General features: G+C 50.6%; 7 protein-coding genes across 7 annotated transcripts; 5 read left to right on the top strand and 2 right to left on the bottom strand.

Annotated features, from left to right (window-relative positions):
- Window positions 1-743: 743 nt before the first annotated feature.
- On the bottom strand, window positions 744-2,626 carry Asppvi_000442 (uncharacterized protein; the record flags this gene model as incomplete). Its single annotated transcript, XM_043296751.1, has 2 exons — window positions 744-819; window positions 891-2,626. The coding sequence occupies 2 exons, from the start codon at window positions 2,624-2,626 to the stop codon at window positions 744-746; spliced, it is 1,812 nt and encodes a 603-aa protein (XP_043152686.1).
- A 661-nt stretch (window positions 2,627-3,287) lies between these two features.
- Window positions 3,288-7,754, top strand: aarA (L-aminoadipate-semialdehyde dehydrogenase; the record flags this gene model as incomplete). Its single annotated transcript, XM_043296750.1, has 4 exons — window positions 3,288-3,656; window positions 3,705-6,984; window positions 7,064-7,388; window positions 7,451-7,754. The coding sequence occupies 4 exons, from the start codon at window positions 3,288-3,290 to the stop codon at window positions 7,752-7,754; spliced, it is 4,278 nt and encodes a 1,425-aa protein (XP_043152685.1).
- Window positions 7,755-8,759: 1,005 nt separating this feature from the next.
- Window positions 8,760-9,623, top strand: Asppvi_000440 (carbonic anhydrase; the record flags this gene model as incomplete). Its single annotated transcript, XM_043296749.1, has 1 exon — window positions 8,760-9,623. One exon carries the CDS (start codon window positions 8,760-8,762, stop codon window positions 9,621-9,623), a length of 864 nt encoding a protein of 287 aa, XP_043152684.1.
- A 2,353-nt stretch (window positions 9,624-11,976) lies between these two features.
- On the top strand, window positions 11,977-13,225 carry Asppvi_000439 (aldo/keto reductase; the record flags this gene model as incomplete). Its single annotated transcript, XM_043296748.1, has 4 exons — window positions 11,977-12,008; window positions 12,073-12,223; window positions 12,294-12,659; window positions 12,719-13,225. The coding sequence occupies 4 exons, from the start codon at window positions 11,977-11,979 to the stop codon at window positions 13,223-13,225; spliced, it is 1,056 nt and encodes a 351-aa protein (XP_043152683.1).
- A 393-nt stretch (window positions 13,226-13,618) lies between these two features.
- Window positions 13,619-15,394, bottom strand: Asppvi_000438 (uncharacterized protein; the record flags this gene model as incomplete). The annotated part of the gene is made up of 1 exon (XM_043296747.1): window positions 13,619-15,394. One exon carries the CDS (start codon window positions 15,392-15,394, stop codon window positions 13,619-13,621), a length of 1,776 nt encoding a protein of 591 aa, XP_043152682.1.
- Window positions 15,395-18,308: 2,914 nt separating this feature from the next.
- Window positions 18,309-19,837, top strand: Asppvi_000437 (DUF409 domain protein; the record flags this gene model as incomplete). The annotated part of the gene is made up of 3 exons (XM_043296746.1): window positions 18,309-18,663; window positions 18,735-19,353; window positions 19,408-19,837. The coding sequence occupies 3 exons, from the start codon at window positions 18,309-18,311 to the stop codon at window positions 19,835-19,837; spliced, it is 1,404 nt and encodes a 467-aa protein (XP_043152681.1).
- An 843-nt stretch (window positions 19,838-20,680) lies between these two features.
- Window positions 20,681-26,696, top strand: Asppvi_000436 (proteasome activator BLM10; the record flags this gene model as incomplete). The annotated part of the gene is made up of 3 exons (XM_043296745.1): window positions 20,681-21,108; window positions 21,169-26,575; window positions 26,634-26,696. The coding sequence occupies 3 exons, from the start codon at window positions 20,681-20,683 to the stop codon at window positions 26,694-26,696; spliced, it is 5,898 nt and encodes a 1,965-aa protein (XP_043152680.1).
- Between the last annotated feature and the right edge of the window lie 411 nt (window positions 26,697-27,107).

Here is a 27,107-nt window from a genome sequence, read left to right as displayed (position 1 = left end):
GAGCTCTCCCAGCTGAGGCGATAGCTTCGTTTGTGTGGAGTCAAACGGAGAAGCTGGCATGCATGAGTCCAGCCGGCGATAGAAGAGACGGATCAACAAAGAGAGAGATCCGGATTATGAGCAACTGTAATGATATTTGAGGTAATAATTCAAGCAGCAGCAGATGAATCCATCACCTAAAGTGATATGGAAAAGATATGTGTGCAGTGTCTCAAAACTGCGATGCACAGACTAGTAAAATAGTTTATCGCCTCTTATCCACCATTTTGTATCTCCACCCCGCTCGTTATCCCCCCTTCGCGGGGATCGCCACCATCCGATGAGCAATGCACGTGGAGAGCGGAAAGCAACGGCCTCCGTCCACGGTTGGAGTTCCTGCCAATGACGAGCAACACTGCGAGGCAAGCCCCGAGACAGCGTACTCCAGAGTAGCATTCATTATGTCTGAGATTTCTGAGATTGTTTGGCATGTGCGCAGATCGAATCAATTGAACATCACTGGCACTTCTTATTACTATCGAGAGACTACGAGAATTCGAAAAAAGCTTGATTGAATTCCTCAGGCAGCAACGCCAAGCCATATGCTCTCGCCCGGTGTCACGGGTTATCGCCTATATAAGCCAGATAGTATAACACAAGAAGACAGATATATATCACAGAAGTAAGGAAACTTCCCAAGTATCAAAGGACACAAGAGACAGGCGATAATGTCCAACCTTGCAAGCAACTTTTCAATTGGTCCTCTATTCTCTGAGTTTAGCACCAACGAAATCCTTCTCATCTTCCTCCCATTTCTTTCGCTCAACGACGCTCCGGGCCCTATTTGTAGTAAAGTTAGTCAATGAACTGCCTTCGTGCGCACCGTATATAGGGGACATGAAAGCACGTACCGATAAGCTCTGACGAATCGCCAGATTTCAGTGTCCGCCAGGTTCCAAGCTTCAGCCACGTCTTTGATGCCAATCCTGTTGGTCTCCTTGCTCTTCAAGACTTCCCTTGCCTTTGTGATTAGATCATTTTCCTTCTCAATGCCCTGTTTGCTTGGGTTGGCGTTCTGCATTGAACCTTTGTTGGTATTTTGCGCAGACTCTTTCGTTTCGCCTTCTTTCTTGGTTTCGGTGGGGCCACTGCGAGGGATCTTGAATCCGAATTGCCATTCGAACTCGTCCAGAAGTTCAGAAGGCAGGACCTGGCCGTTGTTTGCTGGCAATGATTCCACAGTCATCCACAATGAAGTGCCAATTGCCGAGTCGTCTGCAACGGCCTGCTTCAGCACGACCGCTCGGGCGGCGCCTCCAAACTCACTACTCAATTGCTCTTTAGTCACTTCCGTCAGCCATGGGTCGCGTTCAGTTTCGCGGCGAATATGTCGAGTGGTCACTTCCTCAGATCCCTGTTGCAGGCTAATCAGAGTGTACGGGTGAGGGAGAGTGCCTATCGTAAAAACGTGTGATGAGTTCTTGTAGGTAGCGGGCTGACTGATATGCATCGGCCGGTCAGGGTTGCACGGATGACACTTCTGCAGATTTGGAGGGCAAGATTCAGGTATGGGCGAGCTCGGGCATTGACCGAGAGCTCTGGCAAGGCGCAGGGCGGGTTCCACTAGGGCAGTCGTATGCTCAGGGAATGGCTTCAAAACAGCAATGCCGGCCTGGAAGGCGTTCTGGAATGTGTTATGTAGATGTGAGTTGACCAGCTCGACGAGCGCCAGTCTCCCAGCGGTCGGCGATGAAACGATCTTCTCTGCGAGTGTCGGATAGTGAGTGGTGATGGTCGCAGAGGTGTAGAAAGCCAGAGCGCTCGGCTGTTCGACCTTGAAAATCTCCCCGGGCATGATGTCCAGCATGGATCTCGCCTTTTCGTCCACACTCTTGAGGGCATTTTGCACCACATTCTTGAGCGCGTCGTTGATAAGCGTCTTCTCGCCAGCGAAAAGAGCACTGCCAATGTGGTCGAATCTTGTAATCTGCGCAGGATCGACCCCCCGACGAAAGTAAGACAGCAGCGGATCATCATATCGCGCCATTGGGAAACAGCGCCAATCGGCGAGTAACCCGGTGCCCATATGACCCCAGGCAAGCCACCTGAACAGATCATACTCAAGATCTTTATTGACTTTCAAGGTCTGTACCATCTCGTAGAGCTTATTGTTCTTCGCTTCGCCACGGCTGAGCACGACTGGCCTAAACCCCTGAGCGAACCAAGCCCGACGCCAGGCAAGAAGAAGCTGCGCATCAGCATTCTCTGCATCCTTATTATCTCCGTGAATCGATTCGTAATAGGTATAGATGAAGGGTCTCTCTCGAAGTGGAGGCAGTACGGAACGGTTCTCATCGAGAGTGATGGACGACGAAAAAGGGTTGATCCATGCAAAATTGCTGAACCATTTCGACTCGCCGCTGGTACTATTCTTCTGTTCTGGCGGTTTGTGGGAAGCTGGCCGGAAGAATGGCAGGTGATAGTCACTCAGAGACGGGAGCTTCGGCAGGGGTACATATTTCGCTGGGCCAGAGACCGCTTCTTCCCCAGAGGATGATGCGGAACTGGGGGAGGAGGAAAATATGACCAGTACGAGGGCAACAAAAACGATAATGGCTAAGAGAGCGGTGCTTCGATGCGGAATCATCTTTCTCTCTTTCTAGGGAGAGAGCAGATTCTGATGGTTACGACAGGGGGTTGGACTCCTGCTGTAAAGTGGGTAAAGAACGACGTTGCGCTTGCGATCGCGGTAATTCAAGTGGAAATTTCAGAGTAAAAGCAGATCGGCATCACAGTTACATTTGCAACGAGTCAACGGCATAAACAAGACGAAGTCTCAGGTCATCGCAAGCAATGAGCAGAGCTGAACCAGTGCTGATGCTGTGAAGGCCATTCGTATCTATACAGCGTAGGTAGCCTGACCTTGACCCAGATCTTTCGATACTACATCAAGAACTGAGGTACTTGGGACCCAGGAACAGTATGGTCGTAGCCTAAACAAGTTAGGTACCAGGTACCTGCACAGCCGCATCCATGAGTGAAGGACAAATAGGGAGTAACACTAGGCCTATTCCGGTGAGCAGTGGCAGTCCACGTACCTTGGTGCCTTAATGCCTGGAACCCCAAAAGGCGGTGACGGCGACAGGAAGATGAGTGTGGGGCTTGGGGCAGCGAAATCGGCACTTTTCTCATAGATGCCCCTCTTGACTCATACTATTATTCTTCTGCTCTGTCACTCAATAATTATCCGGCCCCTGTTGTGAAAGTCGAGTGCCCAAACAACAGTTTCGGGCCTCTGGACCGCAATAATGGGTATTGAAACAGCCTCCTTACAAGATCGCCTCGAGAGATGGGCGCAGAGGCTACAAAATTTAACAGTATCTCCTCTGACCCGAGACTATCCCGAGAACCAAAAGGCGGATCTGAAGAGAGCAATTGAGGCCTTTGAATCTCTCAAGCTTCCAAAGGATGTGCATACCGGACTGCAAAACCTCTCCGGATCATCGTCCGGATTCATTGCTTTCTTGACTGCTTTTGTTGTCCTCGTAGCTCGTTTGACGGGCGATGAGGATATCGCTGTTGCGACCAGCTCAGCAGAAGATGGCCGGCCATTTGTCTTGCGGGTCTCAATTGAGCAGTCTGAGACCTTCGGACAACTATACTCTAAAGTCGAGAATGTATGTGGTACTTTCGTTCATTGTTGGCCATCTCTGACCATATAACAGGCATTCAATCAAGGAGCTGCCGATATAGTTCCGTTGGGTAGCCTACGGTCCTACATTCAGGAAAAGACCAAGTCAGAACGTGCCCCGATCCTGTTCCGCTTTGCTGCCTACGATGCCCCCGCCTCGTCACAAGAATACCCTGCCAATACCTTCGAAACTACCGACCTGGTTGTCAATGTTGCAAACGCGAACGGGTCCACATCCGAGGCGGAACTGGGTGCATACTACAATCAGCGTCTGTTCTCGAGCGCCAGGATTGCTATCATTCTGAAGCAGCTTTCACAGATTGTGCAGAACGCCTCTAACAATCCCGAGGAAGCGGTTGGAAGAATTGATTTCATGACGGAGGATCAGCGGTCGCTGCTACCAGACCCCACATCAGATCTGCATTGGTCCAACTTTCGCGGAGCCATCCATGATATCTTTGCACAGAATGCTGAGAAGCATCCGGACAAGCTCTGTGTGGTGGAGACCAAGTCGGAGCAGTCTCCTCACCGCGAATTTACCTACCGGCAAATCAACGAGGCGTCGAATATCCTAGGCCACCACCTGGTCCAGGCTGGCATCGAGAGGGGAGATGTTGTCATGGTCTATGCCTACCGTGGCGTTGACCTTGTGGTAGCTGTCATGGGCATTCTCAAGGCCGGTGCAACTTTTTCGGTCATCGATCCTGCCTACCCGCCTGAGAGGCAGTGCATCTACCTCGATGTTGCCCGCCCGCGAGCACTCATTAACATCGCGAAGGCCACCAAGGAAGCTGGCGAGTTGACTCAGCTTGTTCGGTCTTTCATCGATGAAAACCTTGAGCTGCGGACGGAGATTCCCGCGCTGGCACTACAGGATGACGGTACTTTGGTTGGAGGATCTGTTGACGGTCAAGATGTCCTCGCGAATCAAGTCTCTTTGAAGTCCAAGCCAGTGGGCGTCGTGGTCGGCCCCGACTCGACCCCGACCTTGTCATTCACCTCCGGTTCTGAGGGTAGGCCAAAGGGCGTCAGAGGACGTCATTTCTCTCTGGCGTACTACTTCCCATGGATGTCCGAGACCTTCAAGCTTACCCCCAATGATCGTTTCACTATGCTGAGTGGTATCGCTCACGATCCTATTCAGCGAGACATCTTCACACCGCTCTTCCTGGGTGCCCAGCTATTGGTTCCGGCCCGTGAGGATATTCAGAACGAGAGACTCGCGGAGTGGATGCGCGAGTATAGCGCTACTGTTACCCACCTGACACCTGCAATGGGTCAAATTCTTGTCGGTGGTGCCTCTGCGCATTTCCCTGCTCTTCATCATGCTTTCTTCGTTGGTGATATCCTGATCAAGCGAGACTGCCGTTCTCTGCAGGCCTTGGCTCCTAATGTCAACATTGTCAACATGTATGGAACTACGGAGACTCAGCGTGCGGTCAGTTACTATGAAATCCCCAGCTACTCTAGCCAGGAGGGCTTCTTGGATACTATGAAGGACGTCATTCCCGCGGGTCGCGGAATGGTCGACGTGCAGATGTTGGTTGTCAACCGGTTCGACCCTAGCCGCATTTGCGCCATTGGCGAAGTTGGTGAGATCTACGTTCGTGCAGGTGGCCTGGCAGAGGGCTATCTGAGCAATGAGGAATTGAACAAGAAGAAATTCCTCACCAATTGGTTCGTTGATCCGCAGACGTGGGTCGAGAAGGACAAGGCTGAAAGCCAGGGCGTGAACGAGCCCTGGAGGCAATTCTACGTTGGACCCAGAGATCGCTTGTACCGCAGTGGAGATCTGGGCAGATACACTCCTTCTGGCGATGTTGAGTGTTCCGGGCGTGCTGACGATCAGGTGAAGATCCGAGGGTTCCGCATCGAACTCGGTGAGATTGATACGCATCTTTCTCGGCATCCTCTTGTCCGGGAGAACGTCACTCTGGTGCGAAGGGACAAGTTTGAGGAGCCGACTTTGGTCAGCTACTTCGTGCCAGACATGAGCAAGTGGTCCTCATGGCTCGAAAGCAAGGGCCTCAAGGATGATGATTCTGCCGAAGGAATGGTTGGCATGCTCAGACGATTCCGGCCTCTTCGCGATGACGCTCGGGAACACTTACGCAGCAAGCTCCCTGCGTATGCAGTGCCTACGGTCTTCATTCCTCTGAAGCGGATGCCTCTGAATCCTAACGGCAAGATCGACAAGCCTGCATTGCCGTTCCCAGATACTGCCGAACTCAGTGCGGCAGCGCCTCGCCGCAGATCATCCGTCCAGCAGACTCTGTCCGAGACCGAGCAGGTTTTGGCCCAGATCTGGGCTAACCGCATTGCCAACGTCACCGCTCACATGATTGGACCTGACGATTCATTCTTCGATCTGGGCGGACACAGTATCCTGGCTCAACAGATGTTCTTCGATCTGAGACGCAGGTGGCGCGGAATCGACATCAGCATGAATGCCATCTTCCGTAGCCCTACCCTCAGAGGGTTCGCTGCGGAAATCGATCGCTTGGTCAATTTCGAGTCATTCGCAAGTAATGCCAACGAGGCTGATGCCACCGCAGATGCTCTGGCCACTTCCAACGAAGCTGATGACGAATATTCCAAAGATGCTAGGAAGCTGGTTGGGACCTTGCCCAAGTCCTTCCCTGGACGAACCGAGGACATGCTGTCGGGCGAGCCTACCGTGTTCCTGACCGGCGCAACTGGATTCCTCGGTGCACACATCCTCCGTGATCTTCTCACTCGTAAGTCGCCTTTGGCGAGGGTCGTGACACTCGTTCGTGGTAAGAGCGACGAGCAGGCTCTCGATCGCATACGGTCTACATGCAGAGCGTACGGCTTCTGGGATGAGTCCTGGACTAGCAGGCTGCAGTGCGTCTGTGGTAACCTGGGAGAGCCACGGTTCGGTCTGTCGGAGTCGCTGTGGAACGATCTTACAGAACGAGTGGATGCTGTGATTCACAACGGTGCTCTGGTGCACTGGGTGTACCCTTACTCGACTCTCAAGCCAGCCAACGTTTTGGGTACCATTGATGCTTTGAAGCTTTGCGCTAGCGGAAAACCCAAGCAGTTCTCTTTTGTCAGCTCGACCAGCGTACTCGACAATGACCATTATGTCCTTGAGTCGGAACGTAGCATTGCGGCCGGCGGTGCGGGTATCAGCGAGGATGACGACCTGGAGGGTAGCAGCGTCGGACTGGGAACCGGTTATGGACAAAGCAAGTGGGCTGGCGAGTACCTCGTCAGAGAGGCCGGCCGGAGAGGATTGAAGGGAACCATTGTTCGTCCTGGTTACGTTCTTGGTGACTCCAAGACCGGAAGTAAGCATCATCCATTACACCCCGACCAGTTTTCCGCTTAAGATTGGGTTGAAAAAATTGACTAAAATTTACTCCTTAGCCACAAACACGGACGATTTCCTCATTCGAATGATGAAGGGATGCATTCAGCTTTCTGCTCGCCCCAACATCCACAACACTGTCAACATGGTGCCCGTCGACCACGTTGCTCGCGTCGTCATCGCCGGTGCCTTCCAGCCCCCTTGCACGCCAATCGGGGTCGCGCAGGTGACCGGACACCCCAGGCTTCGTTTCAACCAGTTCCTGGGCGCTTTGCAGACCTACGGATACGACGTACCCCAAGTCGACTATGTCCCATGGAAGATGTCTCTGGAGCATTACGTCAATGACGGAAAGCACGATGATCCCGAGTCACAGCACGCACTGTAAGTCACCCCTATGGAGATCGTTACAACAGGCGCAAAACACGGACTAACTGCTGCCTCAGTATGCCTCTCTACCACTTCGTAACGGCAGACCTGCCCTCCAACACTAAGGCTCCTGAGCTGGACGACGTTCACGCCGCTGCTTCCCTCCGTGCGGACGCCGCCTGGTCGGGCATCGATGCCTCCGCTGGCGCTGGCGTGACCGAGGAGCTTGTCGGTCTCTACGCTTCCTACCTCGTTACAATCGGATTCCTACCCCCACCATCTGCCTCTGCGACGGGGGCGCGTCCATTACCTGAGGTCCAGCTCAGCGAAGACCAGAAGAAGGCTCTGGCGAGCGTCGGTGGACGTGGAGGTACTTCTTGAGGAGTTTCTTCCTGGGTGGATCTGTATGGGTTTGATGTCATTTCTTTCTGGTGTATAAAAATGAGCGGTTCAGCATGGCCAGAAAATTACGAGTGTATGTATGTATATATAGAAGTGAGGAAATAAAAGGAGAGTGCGCGATTTTCAGAGTGATACAGGAGTACTACTGTAAAGAGTAATTCAGAGGGTGCCCCGTAGCTGTCATATTTCCCGAAGCGGATAGAGCGGCGGAATCGAAATGGCTCACTTTTGACTCCTGACTCCTGAAATTCACCCGTAGATGGGAATCATGAGACTCGGATGATACTGGAAGGCGGATATCAGGGAATTTCTAATTTGAAGCAAGCCACATATCGTGATATTGGTGCTCCTACTCTGTAGTACAGGCAAAATCATGAGATGAGATGTTTGATTTAAGCAATGCCGCGATGCCGCTCGCAGTGTTTCCGGCTCACCGGGCCTTTTCGTGGTCCCCCGCTACGCCATGGACAATTCCGTCCTTGGTCAACCGTCCAACATTTAATCTCCCTCTCAACCAGGTCATTTATCTCACCTGTTCTTCCTCGCGAATATTCTCATCTTTAACTTCTCTGCAACCGCTGTCGTGATATCCTCAATTGCTGATAGACACTCGCTGCGACAAAATGAGTCATTCCGGTACGTGCGCATTTCCCTTTCTTGGCGTCTGCGGATGCTCTGTTCGTGAACCCTGATCAACTCGTGGTCTTTGTCGTTTCTCTGCCCCTCGAGCCTTTCGCATCATTTGGATATCGTCATTCTCTCAATAATTATCCATCCAAGGAAGATTGTTTCTGATCGGTTTGCGGCGGTTGTGCTGAGCTGCCCCGTCTGTCCCTTTTCCGATTTCGCCGTTCCCGTGTTTTTCCTTTTTTTCCCTTTTTCCCCTTCGATCGCTTTCCATCGGATCTTCCCCCGCTCCCGTCGTTGCTTCGCAAACAGCAAGCCCTTCCTCAAAATATTTGCTGTATATTTGTATTCTTCACGATGAACATCACGAGGCTGTTACCGCGCTCCAATGCTCTGTATTTGCCGACGGCAGTCGCACGAGCGTTTCGGGGTCGCGGAGCAGGCGTATATCCTCCATCATCGCAGACCGCATATATGTGTCCAGCCTCCACCGTCAGCTTAATGCATTGCTCGCCCTGTTCCACATCTGCGCCATTGCGATCGAGTCAGAAATCGGAAGTCCAGACGAGTGCTAATAATGACTCACTTTCAGACAAATTCTCTGCCGCGCTTGCGAAGAACAAGGAATGGGCTGCCAAGTGCTCCCAAGAGCACCCTGAGCTGCTTCCCACACTTGCTGTCGGTCAACACCCTGAAATTCTCTGGATCGGCTGCTCCGACTCCCGCTGCCCCGAGACCACCATCCTAGACCTTTTGCCCGGTGATGTCTTCACCCACCGTAACATCGCCAACGTGATCCACCCTGCCGATCTCAGCTCTGGCGCCGTCATCGAGTATGCTGTGCGCCATCTTCGCGTTAAGCACGTCGTAATCTGTGGCCACACCAAGTGCGGAGGTGTTGCCGCTGCCCTGGGCAACAAGGGCCTGGGCATCCTCGACCCCTGGCTGATTCCCCTGCGTCAGCTCCGTGAGCAGCACCTCGCTGAACTGCGCTCTCTGTCCGAGGACGAGGCTGTCGTCAAGCTGGCTGAGTTGAACGTCAAGGAGGGCCTGAAGGCATTGACGCAGAAGAGCGTCGTGTTGGAGGCGATGCAGGAGCGAGGCCTTCAGGTGCACGGGCTCATCTATGATGTCGGATCTGGCGTCCTTCGGGAGCTGGACACCGCTGAGCCCGAGGACGCGATCAAGGCACGATTGACATCGTTCAAGACCGATGCTTAGGCGGTAGGCATCTTCATTGTATTGTGTTCGATTTCAGCGATTTTCGGATTCCATTTTGGTCGGATGTTGATTATCTGTGACTGTTGATTATGAGCGAGAGGTCAACATTGGAGCGTGCATAGTCCACAGGATGTATATAGTTAAATACCTAGGTCGAAGTTCTGAATCTAGGACGATTGAATTCAAGGAGAAATCCAACTGCAAGTCCAGTAGGGTGCCATGTCAATGACTGTAGGCTTGCAAATGTCGTCGCTCGCAAGAAAGCATCATTACCGTCCAAAAGCACAAACACAAGCACAGATGCAGGAAAGGAGAGAAAGAATCAAGGACGAAAATCGATTCTGAAACGACTACGGGTTAGCCCACTGGATTTAGATTATTCAGACATCGGCAATTACGCAGCAACTACGCCGTTCCAGAGGATGCATGCAACTTATACCCTGCTAGGCAATGTGTCTCCGCCATGATGCCAATGAAATCTCTCTCGTTCGGGGAGGAGAACCTTGTGGCCTGCTGTTTCGCACCCGACGGTTGCCGTTTCGGGTATGGTCCCGGCCGAAGCGGGCTTGTGTCAGGCGAGAGTGGTGCCTGAGGTTTTATGTTTGTTGATGTGGGACTGCCAAATACGGAGAAACAGCAATGACTGTTGCAGAAGACTAGTTGGAGAGATTATACATTGCCATTACTGTCATCGATCCAGCTTTAGAAGCTATCACAGCTTCCGGGACACTGTTTAGCTTCATATATCATACAGACTACAGACAAAACGGATGTTCATTGCGATATGGAATGTCCCTCTATGTTCAAAACTCCAATTGCTGCCAGATACGAGATTGAGAACAATTATAGCGGATAGAAGGCCTGCAAGAGGTCGTCAATAGAGTACTATCGTAGCCACTTAGCCAGGAGATATACTTCTAACAAAATTCTCTTGGCTGCGTAAGAGGACTGTTTTCGAGCAATTGACTCGATGTTGCTTTGGTTTGCAGGTAACATGGCCGATATGTCAGACGATCGTTCGATCAAGCCTTCCTCTGATAGTTTCTCAGGGATGCCGTTATCTGCGTGATCTTCGGTGCTCTCTGGCTTGTTCTGTAGAAGCCGGCTCTTCCGTCAACTAACGCAACCAGCTCCTCCCGGTTCTCAATTTCTTCTCCTGGGAATTCTTCGCAACTATTTCCAGCTGATCTTTGATCTCGGAACTGTTCAAATCAGCGAACCTGCGCCCCTTTTGAACTAATGAGGAATAAACGCGCACCTTGTGATATACTGGAGTGGCAATCCCTGTTGACTTGGCACCTTTCCAGCATATTCGAGATGTCCTAGATGCCCTTTTCGTACCATAGATCTTTAATCGCACTGCGTACGCTCTAAAAGCTCGAATTGGACTCTTTCGGCTTTATCTTATCTAAGAGTTTCAATATATCGTCAGCCACACTCTTGCATTCTTTGTGAGATCACAAATCGCTTTGTCCTTTTGTTGACGGCTTGGTAACCTGCTTGTTCTTCTCAGGTGATTGATAAGGTCGGAACGCGGTCAGCTACCTGGTATTAAATAGGTATGCACCGACGCAGTTTGCAGTGCAGCAAGGTCTCAAATCCGAGACCTTGTCGACTGTTTCTGGCAGTAATTTGAGATCTTGCTGAACTTTTTGGGACCTGCTGAACTGCATACCCGCACCGACAGACTGAAGGATTGGTAGCTGGCATCCAGCAATTGAGCATAAATGATTTCTCCATCTCGGCTCCTTTTGTGACTGTCCCTGCTATGTGACATGGACTCTGGCGATCACCAAAATAGAAGATGTGATGATGATTGGAGATAAGCAGGTGATAGGCTTAACGTCTGGCCCATTTAGAAGCTACTTAGGACTGCGGGCCCACTTGGCCCATAGAAGCATCGCTTCATCTGACATGCTTCTTTGCTCCAGCACTCGGCTATTGAAACATAATTCCTTTCTTTTGCTTAATGCGAACCGTTAAAGGAAGTAGGGCCAAGCGGATGCTTTAACCGACTTTCTGGGCCGAACGATGAATATCCGAGATCAGCAACAGCGCTGATCGGTTACTCTTCGGCTCAAGCGCATCATCGCTTCAGACTTTCGGCAGATCCAGTAGACCAAGATTGAGTCACGGATGGTTCGTTCTACGTCAGTTCCCGGAGCTTAGGCCAGCTTAATAATAATCGCGGCTTTAAGAATGGGTTATCGTCAACAGACGGCCTTGCTTCGACCCTCGGTCATTTTGTCTATAATACTGACTCTGTCGATTTCGGCTGCGTATTATTACCTGTTTTCTACTCGCTGCTACGCATTGAGCACTCTTTTCCGACAACTTACCAATAGTGCATACAATGGCTTCCAACAATGAAATGGAATATGTCCGGTACGCTCCAATGCTTTACTGTTTGTCCAGGCCCCGCACTGCTAACCTGACCCAATGGAAATAGTCTGGGCAACTCGGGCCTCAAGATCTCCAAGGTCATCCTAGGAGCCATGTCCTATGGCTCCAAAAAGTGGCAGGATTGGGTCCTTGACGAGGACGAGGCCCTTCCTCTGATTGAACATGCCTACAAACGCGGCATCAACACATGGGATACGGTGAGTGGGCACTCATGGGCACAAATAAAGCGACGCAGCCATATCCTCTGACCGGAGTAATGCATTGAAGGCCGACACATACTCCCACGGCGTCTCGGAAGAGATCATCGGCAAGGCTCTGAAAAAGTACTCCATCCCCAGACATCGGGTCGTCATCCTAACCAAATGCTACTTTGGCGTCACCGACGAAGACAACGAAGGCAAAATGCCTCTTATCTCCGCCTGCAGCCGGAACGACGGCGACTGGGTGAACCGGGTGGGACTCTCCCGCAAGCACATCTTCGATGCCGTCGATGCCTCCGTCAAGCGGCTGGGCACGTACATCGACGTGCTGCAAATCCACCGTCTGGACCGGGAGACGCCCCGCGAGGAAATCATGAAGGCTCTCAACGATGTGATTGAGAGCGGGAAGGTCCGGTACATCGGCGCCAGCACGGTCCGTTCCCCGGCTTCTTTCTGACTGTCCAAAATGACCCTGGCCGCTGACGTTCTCAGATGGCCGCTTGGGAATTCCAAACCCTCCAGAATATCGCCGCCCGCAACGGCTGGCACCAGTTCATCTCCATGCAGAACTACCACAACCTCCTCGCCCGCGAGGAAGAACGCGAGATGATCCCGTACTGCCTTGACTCTGGCGTCGGCCTCATCCCCTGGTCGCCCATGGCGCGCGGTGTCCTGGCGCGACCCTGGGGCTCGCGCAACTCCGTCCGTGAGAAGACCGACGCGGCGATTCAGCTACTGGTCCGCAGCCGCGAGACCGAAGCCGACCAGGCGATCGTCGAGCGGGTCGAGGAGATCGCGAAGAAGAAGAATATTTCCATGGCGCAGGTCGCCATTGCCTGGGTGCTAAGTCATCCCAAGGAAAATCCTATTCTGGGTCTGTCGAGCAAGGAGCGGATCGACGAAGCGGTTGCTGCTATCAAGGTGCAGCTGACGCCGGAGGAGATAAAGTACCTTGAGGAACCTTACCGCCCCAAGGCTCTAACAGCTCTTGAGCGGTGATTGTTCGTATACATGCATGCAAGGTTGTATCCGTCAGTATCCGGGTAGATAAGTGGTTGCATTTATGCAGTCAAGCTGCTGAGGGTCAAACAATAGTTTCAGACGCTTTTCTATGTACACTCTTCTAGGTTATATCATAGAATGAGATGCCCCTTAGGTGACCACACGGATGAGATACAAGACTATGAAAATGCAGAACCGGAAGTAAAAAATCATTTGATAGCGTGGGAATCATAATGCTAGAAATGCGAGGAGATGAGATGATCGAGTGAGAAGGCCTCCAGAGCCGGTGGGTGCGAAACCATGCGTAGTCCATGGGCCCGCATGGAAACATGGATTCGCGCACAAGATGCAAGTTACATAAATGGCGAACAGCGAAGCACCAGTCTTCGCTCAGTGGTGTCCGCTCTTTTTAGTGAAGAAGTCAAAGAAACCGCTTAATCGATGTCGTCGCTTTCCTTTGGACGGGGCAGATTCTACCGCTCTGGTTTCAAGCAGTTTGCTGGCCTTTTCCGAGGACGCCGTCGAATGCTTCCGCGACCGCCGTTTCGTATCAGTAGACTTGTCTGGCGCTGTGTCTGGGCCGTCAGAAGTCGTGAAATCGCCTATTTTGTGGCGAGAAGACCCGCCAGCAGTATGAGTTTCCGTCGCGTCAGTGTTGCCTAATTCGTGCGCCGCCGGAAACATGCTATGTCTATTGTGTTGGGTTTCCAGCCCGGAGGCACTTCGCCTATTGGACCGCTCAATAAAAGCGGCGCCAGTGGACCTCGAGCGTTTCGGTAAGCTGGCGTACTTCATCGACCTGGCACGCTCAGAAGGACCCGGCGTTTGCAACGGAAACGTACTCGACGTCGACGATCGATGCGCGATTTTGTTGAGCACCGATCTGTCCAAATATGTATCCCGTTGCTCGGAAAGAAAATCGTCCGGCGGTCTTACGGCCGTTGGAGAGCTCTGTCTGGACACTCCGGGCGAACAAAGTCCTTTCGGATTCAACATTAAAGCCGAGTCATCATATGTGAAACTTTGCGACCAGCCTTCTCTGAATGCCACCCATATTGCAGTCAGTATAATGATTGTCCGAAGACCATCATCCGTTTTGATCACTTCTTGGTCCAGGGGCATGTCCAATTCTGAGGAGTCACTGACCACCGACATCCCACAAGTAGGTGAAAGAGTGGGGTCAGAAGGCATAGAATACTCATCAAACACTTCAAGGACATTGCGAGTCATCGATGCGATGACAGGATGCCGACGGGTATTGCGGTTGATAACACTGAATGTAAAACGTTTGCCGTCCTCGTGCAGGGAACCCCCAGGAGGTGCTGATACACGGCGGCTGCTTTTTGCTCCACGCGAGACCCAACGCAAAACCTGCACCCCATGATCCGTCTGGGCTCTAAACTCATACGACCCATTGGGCAACGGGATCGCCTCCCAGGCCGGACCAGAGCTCAGACATATTTCCGCTCTTCCCTGGGACAAAGCATCCTCCCTGAGAATTTGACAGATCGTCGCAATAACTTCCCGGTTGTCCTGGCTCTCTTCGTCCGAGCTGAGATACTTGTCTGCGATATCTCCTACTGTTCGTTCGTACAAATCGCTTGTCACGACGATCAAATCATTCGGTCCTAGTCCTTTTTTCCCTTTGAAAATTGTAGGGAATTTGCGAGCCAACCGCGGCAGGAAAACTGTTGATGGCAGGACATCCAAGACAGGCAGGGGCCGTGGTGTCTGAGAGACTCTCTGTAGCTGCAGAAGAAGCTTTGGTCGAAATTTCAGCCGCCGATGACGCGCGTGGGCCGCCGGGTGGGCTAATTGGTAGATACTTTTCGGGCGTGACGATTGTTTCCTAACTGAGTGAGCGCGGCTGATGGGAGGCCGATCTGCAACTGGGGCCACTATTGTATAGTTGTCATCGCTGGACGAGATCGATTCAACTTGACTCAGCGGCATCGTACGCAGTGGTGCTTGGTGCGATTGGTTAGTTTCCGTTGGTTTGTATCGATGATATAGGTCCGCCAGTCCCAGAGAGGATAGAGTAGGAAAGGAGATGGTTGGGGAGGGATGTGGTGCTGGACTGGAGAGTCGTGACTCGGATGAAGGTGCGACAAGGTCGTTCTCATGGGCAGCAGCAGCATCCGCCGTCCAGCCAAGGTTGAATAGCATTATTTCATGAGTTCGAAAGACTGCTGTCTACCCACTAAGAGGAACATCGATGGACTAGGGCAGAGGCGAATGCAGGGGTACTTTGTGATGTAATCGCCAAGGATTAATAGATTGTACAAAGTTCAACCCACATAGGCTGAATCTTGTGCTGATCCGGGGTGAGATGAGGGAAGGAGGTCGTTGAATATTTTATTCGGAGGTAATGAAAGATTGAGAATAATGGAAGAGAGAGAGAGAGAGAGAGAGTAGTGAAGATGATATTGTATGACAAAAGTGGGAAGTCGTAAGCTCTTGTGTGACCTGCACAGCAACAGTAAGGATAAATTGTCCGCCCCAGTTCTGAGGCTGAGCTGTGGAGTGTGGAAGTATCGGAGGAAAACGAGAGTCAGCGACGATGGACGTGGGGAAGGAAGGAATTATGTTAGAAAATGAGAGACGCAAGAGATTAGAATAGGTGCAGTAATGCAAGGGGAAGAGGCTGAAACTGTCTTAAGAGCATTGGCTGCAAAGTTGAAGGGGAAAGAAAGTCTTGGTATGGAGACTAGTCTGCTGGGTTGACGATGCAGCTGCTGAAGACGATGAGAGATGACCAGAATAGTTACTGTGTACCTCTAAACTAGCTGGAGAGGAAGGCTGCATGATGTGTATAAGTAGGAACGTATGGAGATGGCGGTCAGCGTGAAAGAAAAATTTAGGAATTTGAAGAGGATATCCACATTAGAACCACATGTGTCAAAAGTATCCATTATTACGGAGTATAGTAATCATTATTCTTTTTGCTATCCATGAATCTATCCGAAGAATTGTACACAGTAGACTAAATGCAAATCAGGTTATGGATACCATCAGCCATCAAACTGTACCCGTTCGTCGGATATCGGAACAGGCCAATCCATGGGCGCCAACTCGCATCCGTAACCCAAATCAGTCTAGACGACGATCTTCGGGGCTGAAGGGTAGGAAAAGACCGAGACATGCTTGGTGGAGTCTCTAAGCCATGAAACAAATCTTCACGATCTGACTGCCATACAGTAGATAGTAGCCCGTTAGTCATACTTACACTTTGCCCTGTCAAAGCACGGAGGAACCCTTCAGAACATCGCCGCCGAACAAACGCGATGATCACCCAACATGACATTTTACTACCTAGCACTTACTTGGCAGCAATTAGCTTTCCCAGCATAATTACCTGGTGACATAGCGCCTCAGGAGCTGAAGCTCAAAGCAACTGACGGCTTGCGTCCAATCAGAAACCCGAGCTCGGAATTCGGACGGGTTTTGTCGTTGAGCCGGAGGTGTGGACGTCCGAGTTGCCGGTAAATAATTTTGTAAAGTAAGGGTACGGAGTATGGAACCCTTCCACCAGCTTCCGTCCTTGGCTGACCAAAAACGGTGACAAACTCATCCACGGGACTCAAGTCAAGGTTGGTCCGATTGAAAATGAGGGTGCGAATGCGAGACGACGCCATCCTATGAGATACGGTTCGAACTAGCTACCTGGATGTATCACGTTAGCCCAAACCGTTAGCTTCATGCGACATTGCTCCTCCAGCTAACACTCCCGTAGTGGTACGCGTATACTAGTAATACAACTATACAAGTTCAACACTGAAAAAGAAGATGAATGAACTGGTCAGACGTCTTGATGGTCTGATGGATCCCTGAAAGTGAAAGTCGTGGTGCCACAGCAATCTGGATTTGGCTTGTGAACATGTACTGGACATTGCAGAACAATAATGCTTTGGTGTTACCACGGAGGTACTAGAGAGGTATAGAAGAAAAGAAAAATAATTCCGACTATTTACTAGTTAGAAGGGCAAAACTCCACTCTGTAAAGCATGACTACTGATGAAGGTGAGGTCATTTCTGCATTGGCGCAGTCTACTCCATACAGAGGACAGGTCTGCTCAGGCTACCACTGTTTTCCCAGCAACATCCATATGATGGACCTGTGTTCGTAATTCTTGCAAGTCCTGTCATTCTTTTGCTGGGTATGCGAGGCAGAAGCATTGATTTCACCATTCTGTTGAAATATGTGAAGATCGATTATGACCTAGACTACGGAGCAGCAAGAATCATTCCCATGGTACTGTAGTCGAGTTCGCTGTATTAGCTTTGAATGAGACCCATCTACGGGCACATGGCTATCTGGTTATCAGTAGGTTATCCCACAGCTGACAGCACAAGATAATTATGTTGGATGCTGTGGTTTCCAGACCCGAATTAACCCATAGGGCTGACTAGGGCCAAGGTAAAAATGTGTCAAAAGAATGTCTAGTCAACCAGTGAGCCCTCTTCTTTTTCTATAACTAAGTGATTGAAATGACTCACAAGAGACTCTTCCGGTCAATTTCTATGTGCATTCCGATCTATCAGTAATCTTTAATCTTACTACTACACCTTCAACTAGCTAGTAAAACATGCCTAAATGACTGAAAGGATCGCCACCAAATCGATCGACGTAATGCCAGTATGCCACTAATGAGACCGGGTATGTGTTGAAATCGCGCATTTAGGAAACTAGTTTAAGTTAACTTATTCGCCGCTGCGCTGAATCAGCGGTCGGATTTTTCTAGGTACAATATTGCTTGGTATTAGTATTCTTATGCATCCCGAAGCCGAGCAATCCGACATGCTGGTCCACCTGACTTGACGAATCTTGGCATTGACTGTGGTGCGGACTTTTGATGACTTCTTGGTCCCGCCAGTCGAGAGCTGCCGATTGCTCATTGCTGCATTGCACCTCGGCATGTCAAGGAGCCATTCTAGTGCTCTATTTCGTACGAAGTACGGAGTACAGGCGGCATCCTTTTTCCTTTTCGCTGATTTGATGACCTTGCCACGGTTATCGGTATCCCTCTTGGTTTACATGGGCCCACAGCAAAGAGACAGACCCTGTCTCCATTGAACAGTGATGACTTCGCCGTCTCGACGCGCCGATTCTCAATCGGCATCCTCGCTCGGTCTAACCCTTGTCAATCCCCGCCGCCCTCTCAGGAGCTTATCCATTTTCTTTGGGCTATGGAAAGCTCTCATCTTCCTAGTAGTAGCTTTCTGCCCTGGACTAGGCTATGACACTTCAACAAGTCTACTCCTCTATCCAACCAGAGACGTATCGGACGTTGCTCCATTACACTTTCCCCTTTCACTCAAATTTGCGAGATGGGATTCCATCTACTTCGTTCACGCTGCCGAGCATGGCTATGTTTTTGAACAAGAATGGGCCTTTGGGTATGGTTATACCAGGCTTCTGGCCTTCATTGCGTCTGGTATTTTACAACAATTTCCTTCTAGATTGATAAATGTCCGCCTACCACAAATGCTAATTATGAGTGTTCAGTATTACCTCGATCAGCCAGCTTAGATGAATCCGCCCGAATTGCATCTGTAGCAGTTGTGCTGTCCCACGTCGCTCATTACCTATCAGTCCTGGTTCTATACAGGCTCTCAATCAACATCTTTGGCGGTGACACTGCCAAGCAGAAAACCATTTGCTTTCTCTCCGCTGCTTTGCACATCATCAGTCCCGCGGGTGCATTTCTTTCGGCACCCTATGGGGAAGCTCTGTTTTCCCTTCTCAGCATCTCTGGGTTCTATCTTTACTCGTCATCTGGTCTCGATGATAGTACCAACCAGCGACTTTCAAGGGACTTGAAACTCCTTACAGCTGCTGTACTAATATCAGCAGCCACAGCAGTCCGCAGCAACGGAATTCTTGGTGGGATCTTGTTCGCGTATGATGCTCTTCTACAGCTGCGGCAGATTCTCAGTCGAGGTCCGTCATGGGCGGTTGTCTCGCGCCTTGCGGTCATTGTCCTCGGAGGCTGTGTCATCGCACTGGGAATGGCTGTACCTCAGTACATCGCTTTTAATGCTTTCTGCATGACTCCGAACGCCCCACGTCCATGGTGTGGATGGACCATCCCGAGCATATACCGGTTTGTCCAAGAACAATACTGGTAAGTGAAGTTATACCAGACTGTCCCATGGCCATTGCTCAATCTGTCATACAGGAATGTCGGGTTCTTACGGTATTGGGTCGTATCAAATATCCCTCTATTCCTCTTAGCCCTGCCCATGTTGGCATTGCTTCTTCGGTCAGCTCTCTGGGCATGGAAGCTGCCATCGATCACCAGTAGCTCTTCAAAGAATGCTGCCAGTGCAGCATCAACCAAAGCCACGTGGTTTCTCCCTCGCTTGGCAATCATCCAAGCCCTGCTCGCTGTTCTGGCTTTCACCAGCTATCATGTCCAGATCATTAATCGGTTATCTTCTGGGTATCCATTATGGTATTGGCACCTGGCGGCTCAGCTTATAGGCGAATTTGAAGACTCTCAGCCCACTAATAAGAGCACCAGCATATCTGCAGTTGCTATCCAAGCCATGATGGTCTATGGTTTAATCCAAGCGGTTCTCTTTGGCTCGTTTCTCCCTCCCGCTTGAAGATATTACCTGGCAAAGTCTACTTATTTCGGCTGTGCAGCTCAATGAATCTCACCAGGTTATACTGTTAGCCGATCTATCTAGCATTAAGTGAATTGATCCATAGCATGGGGTAGACAAATGACAAGGGATAGAAGATAAGATGAGGAAAGAAATAGGTACAAGAGTCCACGGTTTTAATCACCTAAACATCCCTGTTTGTGCTCAGAATGTCTGAAACCACCATGCATCAATCCCCAGAGAAATCAATTCGCTCTTATGTCCTACTGACCAGACCATTGTTGTGGGTGTTCCGCTCCTGGTGGCCGAAAATGAAAGTAGCTTTTAGGCTGCGGTGCTGTTACGTAGAATTATGTCATCAGTCGTCGCTCAGGTCGACCGAACTCTCTCAACTGATCTTCAACTTCATTGCTTCGCGTGAGCTCACATTAATATTGACCACCACGCTGCTAATCAAATTAGGCAGCTAATGCTGACGAATTTTTACTTATTAAAAAGAGATCATCTCCGTTTTTATGTTTTTCCTGCTTATTTCCATTCATTCTAAGCTCTGATCGTTGTTCCCGGCCGCCTCGCTGATTTGAGACCGAGATTCACTGAGCTGCCCCATGCGAACAGGACTGGCAGCAGCCTACTGTCTGGTATCGATATCTACAGCTCGATATCCGGTTACAATCTTCATGACTAGTGTACAATAAGCCCTACATTCTCGCTCAACCAGTTTGTTCCATTCGTTTGATAGACGGGATGTGTAACTGACGTCTTTTTGTATCCAGAGCTCATCTGGTCCTCCCACGAATTTGACCCCTACAGCGCAGTAACTGCCGCAAACCCTACGCAACTATGGACACCTCAGGATCCAAGGCGATTCTAACCCAGAATGTCAACCTTCCGCATGAGATCTCCCGAGCCACTTCGCCCGGTGGTGAGCCCGCGGGGATGAATGGGGAGGGCGAGCCTAAAGCCCGTGTCCGTCCTCGCACCTATCCTTACTTCAAATACCTCCCATATCGGACAGAAGACGAAGCTGAGAGGGAACGAAATTTACGAGAGATATTGAATCAGCTCTACATCGCCGTTGAAGCAGGGGATTTCAGTCCCGGCGCGGTCCACTGGACTCGAGAGCTTAGGGGTTGGCTATCACTCAAGTTCGACCCCACTCGTACAGAGCGAATCAATCTGGTCAAGCTATATTATGAGCTCTCCCTGGCCCCCGGGATTGATCCCAATGTTGCCGAACGCTTCGCTAGCATGTTCATGCTACTTACAAAGTGAGCAGATTCTCCCGCGATGTTGCTTAGCTGGGTTCGGGGCGCTGACACAATATGCAGGCGGAAGCATTATCTACGGCCGGTGAAAGATCTCGTCTTAGATTGGAGGCCCTTATACAAAGAATTGAAAGCGTTTGTTTTGCCGACAGAGTCGGGTCTAGTGCATTCGACCAACCTGAAGCGTAACGTTAAGACGCTGACGAAGCTCTGTGCGTTCGTTCAGCTCTACGTTGACCCGTGTGAGCTGCCGGCTATGTTAGAGGAATTTCTCCCTCACTTTTCAACGTCTTTCTCAGAAGGTGCTTTTGTCGTTGTTGGGTTAATCAATCTACTTCTTCCAACCTCCCCGCCTCCCCAGTCCAGAGAAGATCTTCTACCGCAGCATTACCTGCCAACACATTTCCACCTATGGTCGCTCGTCAATCGTTCCAAGACCTTTGATATGACGTTTCTGGACTATCTTTCCCGCTTGGCACGAGATTCCTTGCCGGCGGAGCATATCCCATTTTCCGAATATGGTCTCTTCACCAAGGAGCAGTCAGCACTCATCTTCACTGCCATCCTGAGACTGCTGGAGATTCCTGTGGGGCAATCGACTTCCCCCTACAGTGCTCTGGTAGATATCTCGTCGGGTTTGGGCATCATGCTCGATCGAGATGCTCGAAAGCATCCGGTTGCGCATCACATTGCTAGATGGGTCGTGATGTCACTCTCGCCGGAATGCGCTGAGGCTGAGGAATCCATCCTTACGCAGCTCGAGGGCCTTATTCAGGCCGTGGAAACATTTTTCCATCCTTCCAATTCGGGAGGTTGGACCAAGACATTGTCTCAGCTTGTATACTATCTCTCTGACTTCTTCTTGATGCGGTGGAACCGAGAGCAGAGTGGTGAGATGGAAGTGCCGGTTGGACGCAGATTGACTGAGCCAGTGAAACGCCGTTTTGTGCTCTGCCTGCGCGATGTAGTCTTCATGGGCATATATGCCAAGAGCGGCACCGCAATCAGCTTCTCATTGTCGACTTTGCAGAACCTTGCATACCTAGAACCGCACCTAATTCTTCCGGGAGCCTTACAAAGAATATATCCTTCTTTACAAGGTCTCGTGGAGGTTCATCGCACAGCGTCTTCTCTCCGGGCCCTTCAAGTCCTGTCTCGAATTATTTCGAGGACGAAAGGCTACCGCTGCCATATGACAACCTTGCTTGGACTCGCTCTACCAGGTATCGATGCCAACGACTTGGAGAAGTCTCTTCACGCTCTTTCTTTCATTCAGTCAGCGTGCTACAACATTCCCTTATTTGACCTAACAAAAGGCAGAGAAGACGTCACTTGTGACATGCTGGCTATGCAGTGGATTGCTGGCGAAATGGGACGAATGGAGGCAGAAGGTGTAGAGGTACAGCTGAACTACGACACCGACTTGAGCGATGAGAACGAAGAAATGATCTTGCGCTCATCGACATGCGGCTTTGGAGATTTCATCGTTTCGTTCTTGGGACGTGTTTTCACTCTCCTTGAGAACCTTCCAGACGCGAGCAGAGTGCGGAATGGGTCGCCAGAGGAGAACATCGTGAACACACTTCCTGCAACATTCATGCCTCTACTCTCGTCCCTTTCGCCTGAGTACTTCGACATTGCTTTGTCCAAGGTTGTCGATTTCGTGTCAAACCATGTCATTCACCAGGCACGAGATGCAATGGCTTTTATTTGCAATTCCATTTGCAAAGTGAATCCCGACAAGGCTCTGAAGCGTTTCATTCCGGTGTTGACGCAAGCCATCCGAACTGAAATTGACGACAATGGCGCAGGCTCAACCCGGACGACCGGAACTGATGTTCTCCCGCGGGATCGTGCTCTGGTCTGGAACATCAGCATGCTGAGCATGTGCGTTGTTCACGTTGGAGACGCGGTCCTAGCTCACAGGAAGGAGCTTTTTGATATTGCTGTTTATATGCAGCAAAAATGCAGGGGCATACCCACTGTTCACATCTCGAACTTTATACACCACCTCCTTCTCAACCTTACGGGAACATATACAACCGACTACTTGCTGTACGAGCCTGAGGTCCTCGCCCAGGGAATAACCCCTAAGCTCTGGAGTTATCAACCAGACCCAGATAATCTGACTGTGAAATGGCATGTTCCGAAACGTGAGGAGCTTGAATTTGCTGTCGAGCTTTTCCAAAATCAAGCAGAAACTGCTCTGAAATCGTTGACTGCACTTACCAATGGAACAGCAAGTGTGAAAAGGGATGGTAGCGGCAAAGATTGGTCAGATGAAGTTTCCAGGAATCTTGTCTTACTGCGCCTTATTCTCTCCGGAATCTCTGTTCTTTTCGACAGCAAAGCGGCATCGAAAACGAAAGATGAAGGAGTGGACGGGGTAGCGAAAGATGTCGAAATGTCCGATGCAAAAGACTTCCCAGTCGCAAATGGTATTGGAGACGAGGACCCTGACGCATCACTCGACACCTCTGACGAGGCAACCGTCAGGCCAAGCTTCTCCTACCCTACAGGCTATCCTCTGGAGGAAAATGACGTGCTCTACAGTTGCATTCACGATCTTCGGGAGAGAGCTGGCTGGGTCCTGCACGATGTCCACAGGTTTTTATCGGATAAGCAAGAGGACGATGTACCTTGCTTCGCAGCTCTATACTCGGCTTTCCGGTCTTGGTTCGTTGACGTTGGCATGGAACGGTCTGCGCATGTTCTAGACAGAGTCACGCGCCTTCTTGCGGCCGATATTCATCCTTACAAGATGAGCGGTATCCGGAAAGACTACCCGCGGCCCCTACTGGTACGGAGAGCCAATGTATACCACTTGCAGCGCCTGAGGCACAATGCCGCCCCAAGACAACGGTCTCGCCTTGACGAAATCCTGCTTCTGGATCTCGCCGAGTCGTGCGTCTCACTTTACACGGAGACTCGCCGCAACGCTCAGAGCGCCGGCGAATCTGCTCTCAAGGCTATCTGGGGGTCACGACTTCTTGTCATTCCACCTTTGCTCACGGCCMTACAGAAAGGTATCAAGGAGAATGATCATGCGCGAATTAAAGGTGCATTGTTCTCTCTGCTGCTGAGTAGCGTTGCGAAAACTGTCGGACGTCACTGGAAATATGCCCCCACTCTGATCAGAACTTTCATTGACGCAAGCGCGGTTGATAAACCATCTGTGCAGAAGATCTGTTCTAGTGCAGTTTTCCAAATCATGGACTACGGGCGTGCAATGGAAAGAATGGCCGTGCTTGACAGAGATATTGTGGAAGCAATCGCTCCGAAAGAGGATGTCCAAGACCAAATTACGCAAAAGCGCAAGAGTATCAACAACAAGCGTGCTATTATTGAGAAAAAGAAGGCGGATATGGCCGAGGAACTGGTCAATCTGGCAAGAGTCTCCCACTGGAAGGTCGCTAGCCGAGCAGCCACCATTGTAATCACAATGGGTCTGAGATTTGACTACATCGCAAGCGGCAATCTCATAGAGCTCGTCACTCTAGGGTCCATCGATGACCATCCCGGGCTGCGTGGCATGTACTCTCAGGCTCTCATTGCATTGTTTACTATGATAGATGTCCGAGCGATCTGCGGCCATGACTATAAGAATTATATTTTGGGCAATCAGCACTTCCCATCCAAAATCAAGGTCGCCACCAAGCGCTACGAAGAAGGTTGGACAGAGCAGTACCTGGCAAGCTTCGCCAAGCCAGAGGCCGAATACTATATTGACCACGACTTTCCCGGATGGCTCGTATGGTCGGATACTATGCCCGCATATAAGTCTAATCTGGAGCGCGACATTGAGTACGACGAGGTGGAATGGAACGTACGCAAACAGATGGGTAAACTATTTGATCGAGGGTGGTTCTCCAAGTTCTTCATGTACCTGAAGCAGGAGCCGCGGGACCCGTCAGCCGACAAATTCCGCATGCCCTGTGCCATGATGCTCCTCTACGCATTCGAACTGATGCTTCGCGACGGGCTCACCGCTGCGACATTTAAAGACATTCAAGAAGAGATTGAAGCAGTCTTTGAAGACGGTAGTGACAAGCATCAACACAGAGCTACTGCAGAAATTCTTGGTGCACTTATTAGTTCTGTCGCGGACTCAAGCGTGGAGAAGAGGACGCTGGTTTGGGAATATGCTTTCCCGATCGTGCAAAGGATCTTCACCGATGGATTGACCCCGGAAAATTCTGGCTACTGGACCACTTTTCTCCATATGGTCCTCCAATGTCGGGATCCACGACGAGCTTGGCCCTTGGTTGACTGGCTTGCCAGCTTCCGGCTGGATATGGCAACCAACGCAGCCTTCAAAGAGAGCTCCAAGATCAACCTGCTGCATCAATGCATTATAGATGCTGGCTGGCACTTCCAGCTGGAGAAGCCAATTGTCCAAGATTTCCTCGCACATCTCGATCATCCGTACAAGGGAGTCCGTGAGGCAATGGGTCAGACTCTTGCAACGATCCACCGTACACGATATCACGAGTCGTACGCAGACCTTCAGCGTCTCCTCAAGGCACAGGAGTCTGCTTCACCCGTCGGCTCATATGCGTACCTCCCTAATGAGGAGTTTTCTAAGATGGTGCGCGAAGTCTTTGCCCGGATCGAGAAATGGCGCCATGAAAGATCTCCCGGTCAACAGACCCCATCTTCCTACACTTCTGGCAGCAAGACAGTTCTCCTATGGCTCGACTCCACTCTTTCATCTCACGAATGTACTCAGCTTGTTCCGTTCTTCCCTGATGTGTTCACAGGGCAGCTTTTGCATATGATGGATGTCAAAGAAGACCCGGAACTTCAGTCATTGGCGTATCATGTATTCCGTCACTTGCCAAATATTCCGTACCCTGCCGAGCAGGACTCCGGCTTCATCAGGTCCCTGATACACATTGGGCAGACGTCACCCTCGTGGCACCAGCGCTTGCGAGTGATGATCAACATTCAGATCATCTACTTCCGCCGTCTGTTCCTAATTTCTCCCGTCGATCGGGAGAAGTTGTTCGATTGTATCGCGAATATGCTTGAGGATACACAGCATGAGGTGAGAGCCGGTGCATCGGCTACCCTTTCGGGCATGATTCGGTGCTCGCCTGTGTCTCTCCGGCGGCGCATGGTCAGCAAGCTAAAAGAGCGCTTCACGAGGATTTTGGTCGAGAACCCATTGCCCAGGAAACCAAAGAACCACGCTCGCTCTGCATTGGCTTCTCCAGTCTCCTCTCGATCCGGTACACCAACTCCCGAGCATACTAGACTCATCCTTGTCAGACACGGCGCAGTTTTAGGTCTTGGCGCTTTGATACAAGCATTCCCTTACGATAGTCCGCCCCCGAGGTGGATGCCTGAGGCTCTGACCACCCTGAGTACCCGCGCCGCAAGCGATCCTGGCATTGTTGGTTCAAGCGTCAAGTCAATTATCAGTGAATTCAAGAAGACGAGACAAGATACCTGGCATATAGACGCGAAGGTTAGTGACGAACGTACCACCAGGTTTTCGAGGGACACAGAAGCTAATTTATCAATAGGCTTTTACATCAGATCAGCTTGAAGACCTATCTGGGGTGCTGTGGAAGAGTTATTTCGCGTAGAGCAGCGGTCGGAAGGCTATAGTGTAGAGCAGAACGATGGCTGGTCATGGTCTGTATGATAGGTAGTCTAGTTACTCTTAAAATCGGGGTTTGATCCTTGCATGGGATTCTTGTTTGGAGCAGCTTCATCTTCGCTTTGGACATGGTCTGTACATAGCAATAAAAGCAACTCTGGGTAATTCTTCAAATGTATTGCCTTTTTATTTCAGGGATTAGGTACCTTCCCTACATTATCCTTTCGTCCTAGTTTGCCTAGGACATTACAGAACTATATATGTTCTTGTATTCCAACCAACCTATATGTATGAGCACAAATGAACTTTTCCAAAGTATCAGACCCTGTATTCCTCAAGGACCAGAAAAAGACTGAAAACATAATCTCTTTTCATCGGATTGGTCCTTTTGCCATAT

This window comes from Aspergillus pseudoviridinutans (assembly GCF_018340605.1).
Source record: "Aspergillus pseudoviridinutans IFM 55266 DNA, scaffold_1, whole genome shotgun sequence".
NCBI classification, from domain to species: domain Eukaryota; kingdom Fungi; phylum Ascomycota; class Eurotiomycetes; order Eurotiales; family Aspergillaceae; genus Aspergillus; species Aspergillus pseudoviridinutans.
The sequence above is the reverse complement of the archived record's forward strand: the minus strand, read 5'-3'. Positions and strand labels throughout refer to the sequence as shown.